At 43.6% G+C, this 15,193-nt stretch overlaps 1 protein-coding gene across 1 annotated transcript in view; it reads right to left on the bottom strand.

Annotated features, from left to right (window-relative positions):
• The window catches only part of LOC118006558 (excitatory amino acid transporter 1), a 78,986-nt gene extending 64,302 nt beyond the window's left edge, over nucleotides 1-14,684 (bottom strand). The window contains exons 1-2 of the mRNA XM_034999268.1: nucleotides 14,331-14,684; nucleotides 12,374-12,652 (exon numbers count right to left, since the gene is read on the bottom strand). Of these exons, the coding sequence (XP_034855159.1) occupies nucleotides 12,374-12,554 (181 nt within the window). The 5' untranslated portion in view covers nucleotides 12,555-12,652; nucleotides 14,331-14,684. The remainder of the gene's footprint in view (nucleotides 1-12,373; nucleotides 12,653-14,330) is intronic.
• Between the last annotated feature and the right edge of the window lie 509 nt (nucleotides 14,685-15,193).

Genomic DNA, 15,193 nt, shown 5'->3' with positions numbered 1-15,193 from the left:
AAAGCCTTGTGATGGCTGCACCTGGCCTGCTTCCCCAGCTTCACCATATTCAGAACTCACCCCCCACCCCACCACCCGCCCCGTTTCACCATTTGCCTCCTCGCCGTTGCTCCACCATCAGACAGGATCCCACTTTATGGGCCTGGTGCTGGCTCTGCTTCCTGCCTGGGACACTCTTCGCAGGAGTTCCCATGTTTACTTCCAGACTTCGTTCCAATGTCACCTTCTTATTGCAGCCTACCCTGAACTTTCTTCTCCCTCGGCTGCCTTTGTTTCAGGAGTTCTTATCACCTTCCAAAACGCGATATAATTTTCTAATTTCGTGTGCTTGCTGTTTATTGTTGTCTCTGCCTCCTCAAGTATAAGCTCCGAGAGATCCAGATTTTTCTTTCCTGAGGCATTTGTTTTTGTTCACTGATATATATTAAGCCCCTGAAACAGTGCCTGACACATAGTAGGTGCTCAGTATATTGCTGAATGAATGAACAAGCAGCATGGCTTAGTTCTCTTTCAGATGATCCACACCCAGCATGTCCTGGCCACCCCCCCTCTCCGCCGTGCTGCACACATTTACCAAAGGGAGGAATTTGGAGGAATCGCTTTGCTCTGTGCTTCACAGTAAATCCCGTTTCCCACTGTGTTCTGTGAGCTCAGTGACTAACCCTCAGGAACACCCCTTCTTCCAAACCGTGATTTCTCTCTCGTGATCTGTGAAACTGGGTCTCAACTGAACCTCGATTTCTCATACGGCTTAGGTTTTTAGATTCACAAACCAGGAGTGATAGCTCCTGATTCCTGGTTCTTCCACAAGGCTTGATTTTTTTTTGAATATGAAGGAGAGCAGGCATGAGGCTCTAGAAAGATCATGGACTGAGATTTCAGAGATGAGGTTCTGGGTCTGACGTTGCCAGCAAATGATGCTGGTGGGTACTTGACTTAAAAGATTGAATCTTCATATCAAACGTGCAGGATTTAATATCGCCCACTTACAGAGGAGGAGACTGAACCCTTGAAAGAAGCAGCCTCTTGTTCTAGGAGACAGGGCCAGTGACTGATGTTGGCAGAATGGGGTTGCAAACTGAGGTCTGCCCATTTCCACAGTTTAGTTTTCAAATCATGTCATCTCTTTGGACTTTTTTTTTTTGTGTGTGGTCCACAAAATGGGAGGGATAGATCAGAGCAGGCAGTATCTAAAATCTTCTTGAACTTTAATATTCTCGGCAAAAGGTTCTGAGTTTAAAAGAGCCATGTAAACCAAAAGCATTATAAATCTTAGCTGCTATATTATGAATGTATCTTGTTTCTTCTCATGAATTCTAAAGTCCTTGATAAGGCGTAGGAAAGCATTTTTTAATAGGTCAAAAAATGCTTTGTCAACTTGGCCATTATAGTTATTATGGCAGGTAGGCAATAAATAATTATTTGAGAGATCAAATAGAAGTTTCTATTTTAGAACTGGGCTAGCGTGTAGCCCAAGCTGGAGAAATCATAAGTCCGTCTCAAGCAAGCCTGATGAAGCCAGTGGGCATAAAGTTCCACTGGTTTATTTTTACAAGAAGGGCAAGGGTGTAATGGTGAATTTACCTGCTCCAGGGGTCTGCTGCTCCCTGTCTTTGGTTTCACCCCAAACTTCCAGGCATTTCCTGGAGAGAAGCTACTCTGTGGGAGGCAACCTTTCAACCCTCCCCCACTGCTCTGTTCCCACATCCTACAGAGATTTGGGCCCTGGCTTGGCTCATTCTTTTGTCCTTCGGTATTTCCTGTTGCTGGAGGTGGGAAATACCTGCTCCAGCCTTGTTCTACCAGTGGTGCCCAGGGGAAACCAGCCCTGGGTAACTGATGCAGACAAATCCACATGGCAAGCAACTCAGAGAAGACAACTCTACCAGAAGAACCCTAGGAGGGGTGCCTGGGTGGCTCAGTCGTTAAGCGTCTGCCTTCGGCTCAGGTCAAGATCCCAGGGTCCTGGATCGAGCCCCGCATCGAGCCCCGCATCGAGCCCCGCATCGAGCCCCGCATCGAGTCCCACATCAGGCTCCCTGCTCAGCGGGAAGCCTGCTTCTCCCTCTCCCACTCCCCCTGCTTGTGTTCCGTCTCTCACTGTGTCCCTGTCAAATAAACAAATAAAATCTTAAAAAAAAAAACAAAACCCTAGGAGTTCTGAAAAGCCTGTGCTTTCTGCCTAAAACTGCACTAACATAGCCTATGTGAAGTGGCAATTAAATTTGCAAATAATCCTATAGGTCTTTCAAATGTCCCATCCATGGTCATTTAAAAAATATTCTACTAAAATCATTGGCACCTGTTGCATTCCTTTCTGGTAAAAAATAAAATGGTGTTATGACTGAGTAGAAACTGTAAGCGCAGTTTCAATTCTGGGGATGTTTCCCACAGATACACTTTACCTGGGGGAAATAACTTTGGTACAGGATTATTCATTGTACCATTTAACAAATATATCTAAAAGTTGGAAACCATGTAAGTGCCCATTCATCGGGAATTGCTTAAATAGATGATGGTACACCCATCTAATGCACCCCCAAGAGAGAAGGAGGAGGCTTTTTATGTGCGAATAAGGCACAATATCCAAGGTATATAGTACAGTTAAAAAAGTAAGATGTAAGGCAGGCTACACATATTATGCCAGCATTTGCATACAAAAGGCAAAAAAGGGATAGATACGTACTTATTTTTATACTCATAAAATAATTCTCAAGGCACACAAGAAACTGATAACAAGGTATTTATATCTTTTTGTACTTTTTTATTTTGGGCAATGTAAATGTATTTCATAAATAAAATAAAATAAATAAGCAAAAAAAATTGGCTCACTTTTTTTTTTTTTTTTTTAATCTGACTGAATTCAGTGTGCCTGACTGGCTCAGTCCGAGAAGCACGTGACTCTTGATCTCTGGGTCATGAGTTTGAGCCCCATGTTGGGTGTAGAGATTAGTTAAATAAATAAAAACGAAACTTAAAAAAAAAAATCTGACTGAATTCCGATCTACGGTGTATCTGCCAGATGCTTGGATCTTTATAAAAAGTCACTTTGGGACTGGGTTAGTTTCTCCTCCGCCTTGCTTTAACTTGCTTTAGCAATGGGTTGACTTAATTTGGGCCAGGGAGAGGAAAGTGACTATTTGTGCTCAGATTTCTAGTGAGTGGATCACTTTCTGACCTAACAGTTCTCTTTTTCTCTGGAGACAAGGAAGTGAATCTGAAAAAACTTTGAACTCAATCCTTATAGGATCACGTCTGCTTAGCCCTTGGAGTAACGAGTAACGAGTGCACCAAAGCTGCAAAGTCACCCTGTGAACCACTAGGCAAAGAACACACTCTTTCATCATCCATCATACTGGGCAAAGCAATGCAATGGCAGAACTGACAAAGCCCTGGGAAGCCTATGGAATCTCAGCTTTTTTTTTTTTTTTAAAGATTTTATTTATTTATTTGAGACAGAGAGAATGAGAGAGAGATAGCACATTGAGAGGGGGGAGGGTCAGAGAGAGAAGCAGACTCCCTGCCGAGCAGGGAGCACGACGTGGGACTCGATCCCGGGACTCCAGGATCATGACCTGAGCCGAAGGCAGTCGCTTAACCGACTGAGCCACCCAGGCGCCCGGAATCTCAGCTTCTTTATATGACTATTTCATTCGCCTTAAAAAAGCAAATGGAAGTCTATGGAATCTCAGCTTCTTCTTCTTCTTTTTTTTTTTTTTTAAGATTTTACTTATTTATTTGTCAGCAAGAGAGAGAATGAAAGAGAGAGCGAGCACAAGCAGGGGAGTGGCAGGCAGAGGGAGAAGCAGACCCTGCTGAGCAGGGAACCCGATGCGGGACTTGATCCCGGGACCCTGGGATCCTGACCTGAGTCAGAGGCAGATCCTTACCTGACTGAGCCACCGAGGCGTCCCTGGAATCTCAGCTTTTTTATATGTCTATTTCATTTGCCTTAAAAAAGCAAATCCAAGAGGACAAAAGTAAATAAATAAAAAAAGAAGATGGCTCTGGTCATCGGCAGTCTGTTAAAAGACTCAGAATTTCCTTCTCGATTCATCATTCACATTCAACAAGTTGAAGGCAGGAGCAAGCACACGGATCCCTGGGGTTTTGCCTTACTTGCTTTAAAGATGAAATTTCCAGGGATGCAATGTGTCTAAAAGGATGAGAAGGGCAGCAATTGTCCATCTCTCATTAGGGACAGATGGGCTTCATCTTACAAGATTCTGAATAGAAAGTCTCTCGCTAATAGGCTATTGTTTTCTCTCTGGGAAGCAGAAGCGGGCTGTGGCCTGGAATCATTGTTGGAGAACTGGAGAGTCTCTTTGGGTACAAGAAGAATGGAGGTGCCCTTTCTGGAGACAGAGACTCAGTCTTGAAATTCAAAACTTAAGGGTGCCTTTTAACTCGCTGCTCCTATATTTACCTTTGAATCTTTGAGACGATACACAGCGTGAAAAAAAGAGTGCCTTTCCCCCTCTTGTCTTAATTCATCCAGGGAATATCTTCCTTTATCTAGTGTGGGGGCTTTTATTCTTCTCTTTTTGGTTTCAAAACCACTCGAGGACCTCTCTTGACTGGGCATAGTGATGGAAATATTCTTAGGTTAGGGAGTAAGCGCTGGGCAACTTTGATAGCCCTGAAGCTTGACCTAAAACTCTTCATTTTTATACTCGGCGCACCCAATGGCTACACTTCGTGCCCTCAAGTGCTCTGTGTGTTTCCTCACCTCACAGCAATGATACAGCTCACCCAGCTGCCAGACCAAATAGTTGATGAATGATAGCACCCCAGTGTTCCATAAATATCAAGCGCTCTAACACCTGGAATGCACAACTTGGACAAGACGGGGCTTAAATTCCAGTTGCCTTTTCCAGAAAATGTAGGCTCTTCCCTGCCTTGTTGGCTCTACAGCAAAAACAGAGACTCGCCACCTTCCTCCTCTGATTTATGAAGGATGGGCAGAAGACTGCAGGGCAGAGGCCCGCCTCATCTGTGGGCTCCAACCTGGTTATGCCACCCAGAGTGCAGGAACATGATGGCCCTCAAGAATTTAGTGGGACAGAAGGGGGCTGCTTGTGGATGGGAGAGACTGGCTAGACGCGGTCGGGAGATCAACGGTATGGAATAGAGGTCCTTGCAATTGTACAGTGTCAAGGAGTGGAATGAAAACACTGGCGTGTTTTACTCCATACATTCTGCTTTAGATGAAGGCAAAGCAGACGTTAAATGACAGAATTTTGAAGTCGGAAGCAGACATTAGTCGAAACGTGATTTGCTGACGAGGAAATCTGAGGCCCAGAGATTTGTCCTGAATCATAAAGTGAGTTGATGGCGGAGCTGGGTCTGTAACCAGGACCTTTAGACTCTCAGGGATTTCTCAGCTGCATTCCGGACATGTGCAGATACTGCTCAGGAGGAGGATTGACTGGGCCCTGGACTCGCATTGCTAGAGAGTGCACTGGGCAAACACTTTGTAAACTGGAGCACCGCAACAATGGAAGGTATTATTACTGCAGGTAATGGTTCCGGACACACCTGCTTATTTGATAACGTACTTAAAAGAGAAACAAATTTGAAGTTGCCTGCTCAGTTTTCTCATTACCTGAACGAACAGGAAGAAAACAGCAAAGTAAAATCCAGAGATAATCTTCGAACGACATCAAGCCCTCTACCCCGTACCAACTCTCTTAGGAACCAGCAACACTCCTCCCAACACTCCTTCCAGAACCCCTCAACTAGCCTGTCCCAACTCTGATAGGGATGGCAGGTAATGGGCAGTAGATCCCAAAACGCTGGAGAAAAGGAAGATACCAGGGAGGTGGTGAACTAGCAGATTGGTCCCAAGTGGTATGAACAAAAATGCACGATTGAGTAGGTTAAAACATTTATTGAAAACATTTTCTCAGCAGCTCTCCTTGCCCGAGACATCTACTATCAGGCACGCCCTCCATTGAGCAGTCTGTATTGTGATAAGGGCTGGGCCCGGGGATTCCTTTCTGCTTGGGCTCAGGAGGCCAGGTGGGTGAGGGACAGATAATGACAGTATCACTTACTCTAAGCCTTTCATCTCTGCCTCTCAAAGCCCTTTATAACCACTAAATCTCCTCCTACAAGTCTTCTTGGCTCTCTTCTCTAGCCAAGGAAATAGAAGCCACTTATCCTAGACCTCAACCGGGTGGTCATCTTCTCCCCTTCCTGGCCTGTCCTCCCCGCACCCCAGGCTCTCAGGTCTCTAGCAGATAGCGTCATCAAATCAGTGTGTATTTTCACTTGGTCCCCCAGCAAAGACACAAGCAAAAGATGAGGGGTGTACAGTTTCTGTGGATATTCTACCTGCCAAGCCCTTAAGGAAATTATTAAAGTTTACATGGTTGTATGTAGCGGAACTGGGATATAAATCTTGGCAGAGAGGTGTTACAATTATTCTATTTTACACATGAAGGAACAGAGGCTCAGTTCCAGAACTGGGACAGAAACCTAGAAGTGTCAGACTCCAGACTCCATAGCCCTGATCCACTCCCCTCTCCCCTATACGGTCCTGGACTACATCCCCACGATAGGAGGCAGCTCCCTGGAATGCTTTTCGAAAAAAATTGAGGGCCAGGATCCAAGTGGGCCGTGAGCACATGTCAGGTAGTTATTATTGCTGTCCCTGACAATTTTTCTGTATTTCTGCTCCCTGGGGGAGAAGACAAAGCAGAAGAAAATCACGAGTCCCTACACCCTACCTTTGTGTCCCTTCTCCCGAGCAGGGCATGGTGAATCCACGGCTTCTGAGCTCATGAGGCCTAGCCCCTTTCCTCCCAGCCCTCTGTCCCCAGGAGCCTCTGTGAGGAGCGGAGCTCCACAGAACCAGGGGAGGACCTACCCCAGGAGCCCCCTTTTCTCATAGCTTCCTGAAGCTCCCTCTCCCTCTTCTCGTTTCTAGGAAGTGTTGAAGAAACCATAAATTGCAGCCCAGAAATCTTTCACCATTCTTTGGATTCCTGTTGTTCAACTGTGTGGAGATGCCTGTCTCCTGGTAGGCAGAGAGGCTACCCACATGGTGCCCACACCGCTAACTCCAGCCTTCGGCCCCTTTGGTCCCATTACCAGTCACTTCAGTGTGGCAGCTGCTGGCTAACCACATCACTAAACATGTTTGACTGAACTAACGGACTCAGCTAGAGAGTGTGTATGTGTGCAAGGCACAGAATACCACTACGGCCTTTCTGGGAGATACTCGCTTTATTCATAGAGAAGGGCCCAGGAGCTAACAGTGTTCTGAGAAGAGTCTCACTTACACAATAGCTTATGCAGGAGGACAGCCCGCTTCAATGATCATTATTCATTTAACCCTCAAAGACAGAACCTGTCCTGGTTCAGTCTCAACATCAAAATACCTTCAGAATCTCCCTGTATAGTGAGCTTCTTACACTGTATCTCTGTTGTGGCATTTGCATCTCAAAATCAACACGTCCCAAAACCGAAGTCCCCCCTCGCATTCCTGCCCCAATCTTCTTCCTGTATTCTACCCTCACTGATAGCGCCAGCACCCGCAGTTACCCAAGTCAGAAACCGGAGCGATGGCCTGCAGTCCGGCTCTTCCGCTAATACTCCCAGGCAAGCAGCTGTCGGGACGCAGGACTGCCTCAGGTACTGGGGTCTCAATTTCACCCCCCCTTTCTGTCACTCCTGTCTTTGGGTCAGTGCACACCCTTAGCTAATTGATGTCATAAAACAAGAAGGGACATGTCCCGAGGGCAGGGACCAGCACTCAGAAGAGTGGATGAGTCTCAACATAAGGCCAGATTGGTGGATTTGAATCCCGGTCAATACGCATCAGCTCTGGGAGAAGTCTCTGAGCTGTTTCCTTATCTGTGAAATGAGAATAAGGATACCTCCCTCCCTGGCTTGTTTTGAGAATTAAAGCTAATGTGTTAACATTTACAACAGTGCTTGGCACACAGTGTAAGTGTTTGCAATGTATATAATACGTGTAATGGTAGATGAGGGGACCGAGGCTCAGAGCAGTTAAATGCATCCTCTACGATCATACAGCTATTAAATCATACAGTTGGCATATAAATCCATGTCTATCCTTCATCAAAAGCCACACTTTCTAGGACCTACATTGTTTTTTTTAAGATTTTATTCATTTATTTGAACTAGAGAGAGGGTGAGAGAGGGCGCATGAGTTGGGGGACAGAGGGAGATGGAGAAGCAGGCTCTCTGCCGAGCAAGGAACCCAGCGAAGGGCTCGATCCCAGGACCCTGGGACCAGGACCCAAGCAGAAGGCAGACGCTTAACCGACTGAGCTATCCAGGCGACCCCCCCCGCCCCGACAACCCCCACGGGTGTTCATAAGAAAGTAGAATCTCTAAAGTATCAACACAAAAATCATATATAGAACAGTATGGATAATACGATCTCACTTAAAAAATGTTTAGAGATAATTTAAAAACTCCCTGTTACTGCCTCTGAACCTTGTCTATTCCTTTGTCATCTCATTTTATCCATCTCTCCTACCAAATGACCTGAGGGCAGAGACTCCCCATTGCATAGCACAGGCCAGATACCCAACATTCAGTATTTGTTAAATTGCTGAATAGCACTGAATCTTTAAACAAAACCACACATTTATTTAGCAAACAATAGATAATAGTGGATAATATATGAATGTGCATTCAAACCATACAAAAACTTATTTAAAGAAAAGTAATATTCCTTCTGTTCTATTATCAGACACCCAGCTCCCATCCCAGAGGCAGCCACAATGACCAGTTTCTTGTATATCCTTCAGAAATACTGCTGAATTGCATTGAATTATAGTGCAGTTTACATTCATTGCTGAAGAGTATTAGGGAATGATGGGAAATGCTTTATACACATTTAGTCAGTACGTTTTCTTTTCTGAAAAGTCACCAATTTTTCTATATAAAGGACAGCCCAAACATAAAAAGTGTGTGTGTGTGTGTGTGTGTGTGTGTGTAGACAAACAGCAGAGAAAGGTGCTGGTTGCTGTGTTCAGGAATTCCCTCAAATAAAATCACCCTCCAAGACTACGCAATGCTACTTAGTTTGCTTCCCCTTGCGGCTGATCTTATGACCCATTTCTTCAAAAATTTTAGCCTGAGATTTCATTTTTATTGTGCTATTCATTTCCTGGACATGGAAAGATGGGCATTCTGTGACTTGAACGCAACAAAGGACTTTCCCTTTCTTTCAGCGAGGTGTCTGAGGTCACTCTCATCCCACTTACCACAGTCTGAAACAACAAAGTGCCTCCTGGAGGGAGAAAGATAGTAACCACTCTCCTCAATGTGGTTTTTGTCAGACAGAGGTCTGCAACAGCCCTGGGAGACACTTTATCTCATGCTTTAATAATGAACCCTCTTAAAGGGACTTAACACTTGGCAATGCATTCTCTTAGGTTGCTAATTTGCACCCATTACGTCGCTTTGTCAGAGCATGGCACATTCAGACCTTGACATGGCTTAGAAAGGACATTAGACATTAGGTTTTTATTAAAAGTGATTAAAACCTAAGAATTTGGTTCTTCTCACCTCCTCTTTGGAGAAAATAACTTCTCTTCTTCCTTACTAGCATCTTCCCAGTTTTTTTCCTATGCCGCAGCAAATGGATTAGAGAGCTGAAGTCCAGACATGTTCTTATTATTCTTTCAGGGCTGATGTAGACATGGTACCCAGTGACAAGCTCAATGGCGCCTTTGTTTCCACTGGGCCCTCAATGGAAGACACACCAAGAGATAACTGAAGGATTCTTCCTTCTTTCCTTAGTCTGTTTGCTACTAAGTTGTCTATTTGCCTTTCCAAGTCTTTGGTGTAGACTCAGCGGTCTGACTGTCAATGAGCTCTTTTTATGTGTTTCTTTGTTAGGGCCTTCTTCTTGTTACTTCTACCTCTTCAGTTTCCATTAGTAAAGCCAACCATGAGGACACCCTGCCAAGTTATCTACCCCAGCTCAGCCAACTCATTGCAGTTCTCACAAATGTTAGGAAAGTCCTCACTGGTCTAGGAAATGATCCCAGAACTCATAGAGAAAATGGACTATTAAATCCTGGCATTATCTTCCTTCTATTGGAGATTTGTCTTTGTAATCACTTAGGAACTTGCTTCTCCATCAGTCTGCCTCCCATGTGCAGGTTTTATTACTTTCCATTCCTCTCTTCTTTAACTGAAACATTTCTGTTCTAGAAATCGAACTCTTCTTGTGTTTAGAACACCGTTTTGATTAAGTGTTTCTGCATCTTTTCCAAACATACTCCAGTATCACTGAGCTCTATTATTAAGGGTGTAAGGCTGCTGAATAAATGAGTATTTGTTAAATGAATGAGAGGGATGTGGCTTAATCATTTGTAGGAGAATTTTAAGTTTTCTGCTGATTTAACTGGGTAAGTCCTATAGTAAAATGACAATGCGATGTGAATGCATCTAGCATTGTTTGCTACTCGGCCTCTACCAAGTCATAGCGGCATTTCTCTTCCTGGCATTTCTCACAAGACACCAACTAGTTCACAGAGCAGGAAGGCGGGATGGCAAAGTGGTTAAGAGAATGGTCTCGGGCCTGGATAGCCTCAGTCTGACTTTCAGCTCTAGCATTTACTATCTGCATGACTTTGGGCAAGTTGCTTGATCTCTTCATGCTCAATATTTCCATCTATAAAATAAAGCTCATACTAATCATACCTACCCACTCACTCATAGGCTTGTTTGAGGATTAAGTAAGCTAATATAGGCAAAACACCTAGAAAGTAGTTGGAATAGTACTATATAAATGTTCACTATTATTATCTGGCAGCTACTGTTTGGCTTGATGACTATTATTCAGGCATTTTACATCAACTTCCAAGACAATGACACATCACTGAAATACTTCTCCCAGGAATGTATTTAAATCTGGGAATCTGGGGTGCCTGGGTGGCTCAGTCAGTTAAGCATCTGCCTTTGGCTTAGGTCATGATCCCAGGGTCTTGGGATAGGGTCTTGAGTCTGGTCTCCCTGCTCAGTGGGGAGCCTGCTTCTCCCTCTGCTCCTCCCCCTGCTTGTGCTCTCTCTCTCAAATAAGTAAATAAAATCTTTTAAAAGCACAAAACACAAAACCACAACAAACCTGGGAACCTACTAAAGAAAGCCATTGCTTCCCTAAGTCTGTCAGGACCTTTTCTCTTTGAACATCTCTAAAATTAGTTGAACAGTCATTAATCACCAACAATTACTAACAGGAGCAAAAGATGTTGAAATGGAATATATCTAAAGTCTTGTGACAAACTATTCTCCTGCTGTATTCCTATTTGTCTACAATTTAAGACTCCTATTTTTTTAGATTAAGTTCTAATTATATTTCCAAGCTACAAAACTTTCTTGGTTTTTAGTGTCATTACGTAACTCTTTATATTTGACGGAGATCTTGGCAAACTCCAAGGTAGAGATTAAACCTGTACATAAATGCCCCCTCCCCCTGTTGGGCCACATAGTAGAAATTTGAGTTAGACAGTTTTTACAACATGGCCTTGGCTTATATTTTACCAGCCTAAGGATTTCTACACTGGTTCAGTCAAAGATTCCAAGTAAGTAGTTCCTTCAGCTCTATTTTAAAGGAGGATCAATGCCACCCATAAGTAATAAGCGATAATTTCAGATATCAATAAATCAAACAAAAACAATGTTTTATTAGTACAGATTGCTGTTAACAATGCTACATTTGTAAGAGGCTGAAAAGCTTCAGGAAAGGGACAGCTATTTATGGGAAGAAATGAATGAAAAAGATCCGTGTCAACATTTTTCTCAATTTACTCTTTCTAGTCACTGGATGGGGGAGTGCAAACACATAAAAGATTCAGCCTCTCCCTCTAGGCATGATACTCAGCTTCAAGTCAGCACCAGTTAGAAGATAATTACTATTAGGAACCTGTACCTAATAGTACATTTTGGGTGTACTAATTGTATAAATTAGTTTTAAGTGAAAGTGACATCCTATAATGATTACATTTTGGCCAAATCTAGCAGGCATGCTTGTTTTTATTGTTATTTAACTGCTCAGGCCTAATGATTAAATTATCACTCTTTCATCCTTACACGAGATGGGAAAACATTTGATTTGTTTCTCTTCTCCGCACAATCAATTGATTTGCATAATGCCTAATGATGCTTTTTTCAGATTCCCATGTGTTTACCATATATTGCTCCAAACATGCCAACAGACTGTCATTTAATGGGAGAAAAAAAATCTTCCAGTTCAGACGAAAGCCTGGACGATTATTTTGAATACCTACAATCAGTCCATCTGATAATATGCTCAGGCAGCCAGATGCCCCAGAGAAACAAGATCCTTTTTTTTTTTTTTTTTGGTTGTTATCAAATGACTTACCCACAATGACTGCAGTGACAGTGAGCAGCACAAAAGCATTCCGAAATAGGTAACTTTTAACATCCTCCTTTGTGATGTTCTGCACTTTCCTCTTGGCCAAGAGTGTGCGCTTACGAACTCCTCGCTGGAACCTCTCCATCCTGCCCCCCATCCTGGGCTCTTCTTCATTGCTTTTAGTCATATTTTACTTCTCTAGGAGAGGGAGAGTCTCTTCTTTGCACTTCAGTGTCTCGGAATCACCCCCGGCAAGCCAGACCTCTTTGGTGTTAGAGAACACAACTAGAATGAGGAGAGAAGAGACGAGAGTTACAGCCTGCAGGGGTGAGAAATGAGAGCTGCCCCACAGCAGGGCAAGCAGTTGGCACACTGCATAATCTCAGCAGGAATCAAGGGCTAGAGAGCCACGACGCCAGTTTTCAAGGCGGGGATGTGCATATTTTACTGGACCACGTGTGAGAGATGTGCCTAAATTCAGACTATATGAGCAATAAATAAATAAAAGAATATACCAGCAGAATTGTGTGTTCTATTTTAAAAAATCTGCCCTTCCCATTCCAAGGAGGCTATAAAAGGGTTCATCAGAGCCCTGAGTGTGACTGAGCAGCCCCCACCCCCACCTCTCTCCCGAACCTAGCCAAGTGCTTTTTGCACAATGTTCACCCTCAATAAATGTCTAATTGAATTGAATGCACAGGAAGCGCTCAATAATTACTTGATGGCTTATGTCATGTACATGGTGAAGGCATAACCAGGTCAATAAAATGAATTAAGATATTGATATTTCACCGTCAGAGCTTTCTGTTATATATAATAAAGTAACGATTTTCTTCATTTAGGAAAAAACATGATAATATCAGTTAATAAATATGGTCATGAAAAGAATATATGCACAGGACTTCGGAAATATATTTGACTCTTTTACAGGGTCACTTTTAATTTTTTTCCCCTGAAATAAGCAAAGATCTCCGAGCCCATCTATACATTATCTGAAATCGTAATTCATTTCCATTTTTATTACATTATCTGAAATCGTAATTCATTTCCATTTTTATTACAAGTAGAATGTAGTATCTGTCCTTGTGGCAATCATATCGGAGTCTCCTGAGGAGACCATCAGCGACTTCTGGGTATTTCAAAATTTGGGATTTCTAGAACAGAGGAGATGAATCCAATTTTCATTCCAAACATTACAATGTGTGGTTTCTAGTTTCTTTAAAGTGCTCCTAGGTTATTCAAATATATCTAAGTCAATCTCTCCTGGGTGGAAATCAGTTGTCTTGAAGAAATCAAAGGATTCCTCCTGTTTTATAAGATTTGTGATCCATAATCTTTCCCGTGATCAATCCAAGGCGAAATCAGTGGTGCCTGTGGACGTGTGTATATGGCAGCGCAAGCAGCCAGCGTGGGCGGCTGTGGGGGAGGTCACTGGGAAGCAAAAGACTCCTCCGAGGCTTTTGGCAAATCCAAGCGTGGAAAAAAACACTCGTCTGAACAGTTTTGACTTTTAAATAAAATTGCAGGTTGGGGTCAGTGACAACACGACCCACAACTTGCTTAAGACTTCACAGCAGATTACAAGTTTGGGGAGAAGGGAAGGAGGGGTGACACGAGAGACCAGATTTTTTTTTTCTTTTTTCTTTTCTTTTCTTTTCACTAATCTCTGGTTCCCTTTCCAGTCACTTTTTAAAACAGACCAGCTCAGCCTTGATTCTTTTCTAGCTCTGGAACCACAATCCACCCCCCCAATCCAGCCCGAATGACTCAAATCCAAATGAAGAGCGGACACGGCATAAATACACCCCACGCGCTGGTTAATGCAATTACTAACGTGGACTCTATCTACCAAAATGGCTAGCTTTTTACCCTCGCTGCTCCTCCGCTGGGCGAAACAAAATACACTGGTGGAGAAGGGCAAGGAGGAGTGAAGCCCAGCAGGAATCCAGGACGTCAGACTTACCTTTTCTGCTTTCGTAACGGGTGGCCGGGGCCGCAGGCAACGACAAGGTGAATTCCGCCGCAGGTACCGCCGAGGAACAAACGCCCGCGAGCGAGGCACACACGCGCTCTCTGAAACTGCAAGTTACTATCGGGGCAACTTAAGAAAAGGGGAGGAGTCTGCGCCCGGGAAACGGGGAGTGGGGAAAAATGAAAACACCGCAGGCAAAGAGGGGGCAAACCCGAGGTTTCTGGAATATTGATTAATCTTGGCTCGCCAGAAGCATGCCTGCTGGCTTTGTTTTGCTCCTTAGACCACTTTCACGCTTTGTCAGTTCACTTTCATTAGGAATGCAAAACCGGGACCAGGAAGAATTGCAAAATAAAGCTCACACACACTCTCAGAAAGCTGGAAGTCTTGATTAGAACGTTTCAGAGAAGACTTTGCTAAGACTAAATTTAATTATCTCACACTCTTGCAGGTTTCCTCCCCTGAAGGAAACTCCAGAGTGTGCTCTTTTGCCTGGTTGTACAACTGTTATAAAGAGTCCCTCTTTTTAGAATTGGGGGAAATAACTGACATTTCTTGGGAAGACCCAGAATGCAGCAAGTATGGAGAAAAAGAAATGCCCACTACAATTCTGCAAACTTGCCTAAAGTTACTCAAAACACAAGATGAGGCATGCCTCTGTGTTAGCAGTTTAAACTCTTCTTATAACAAATCTAATTTAGCTCAAACTGCCTGCATTACAAAGACTAAAAAGGTAAGAAACACACAGAGACCAGGATCTTTGCTGAGCTATGAAGTAAAAAGCATTTTAAGACCCACGAGTGTAAATGCACACTTGAAGGTTTGTGATTTCGAAAGATAAGTTGCTGTACAGG

The sequence above is a fragment of the Mirounga leonina genome, unplaced genomic scaffold (assembly GCF_011800145.1).
Source record: "Mirounga leonina isolate KUSES-001 unplaced genomic scaffold, KU_Mleo_1.0 Mir_97, whole genome shotgun sequence".
Lineage (NCBI taxonomy): Eukaryota > Metazoa > Chordata > Mammalia > Carnivora > Phocidae > Mirounga > Mirounga leonina.
This window is presented reverse-complemented; position numbering and strand designations above follow the sequence as displayed.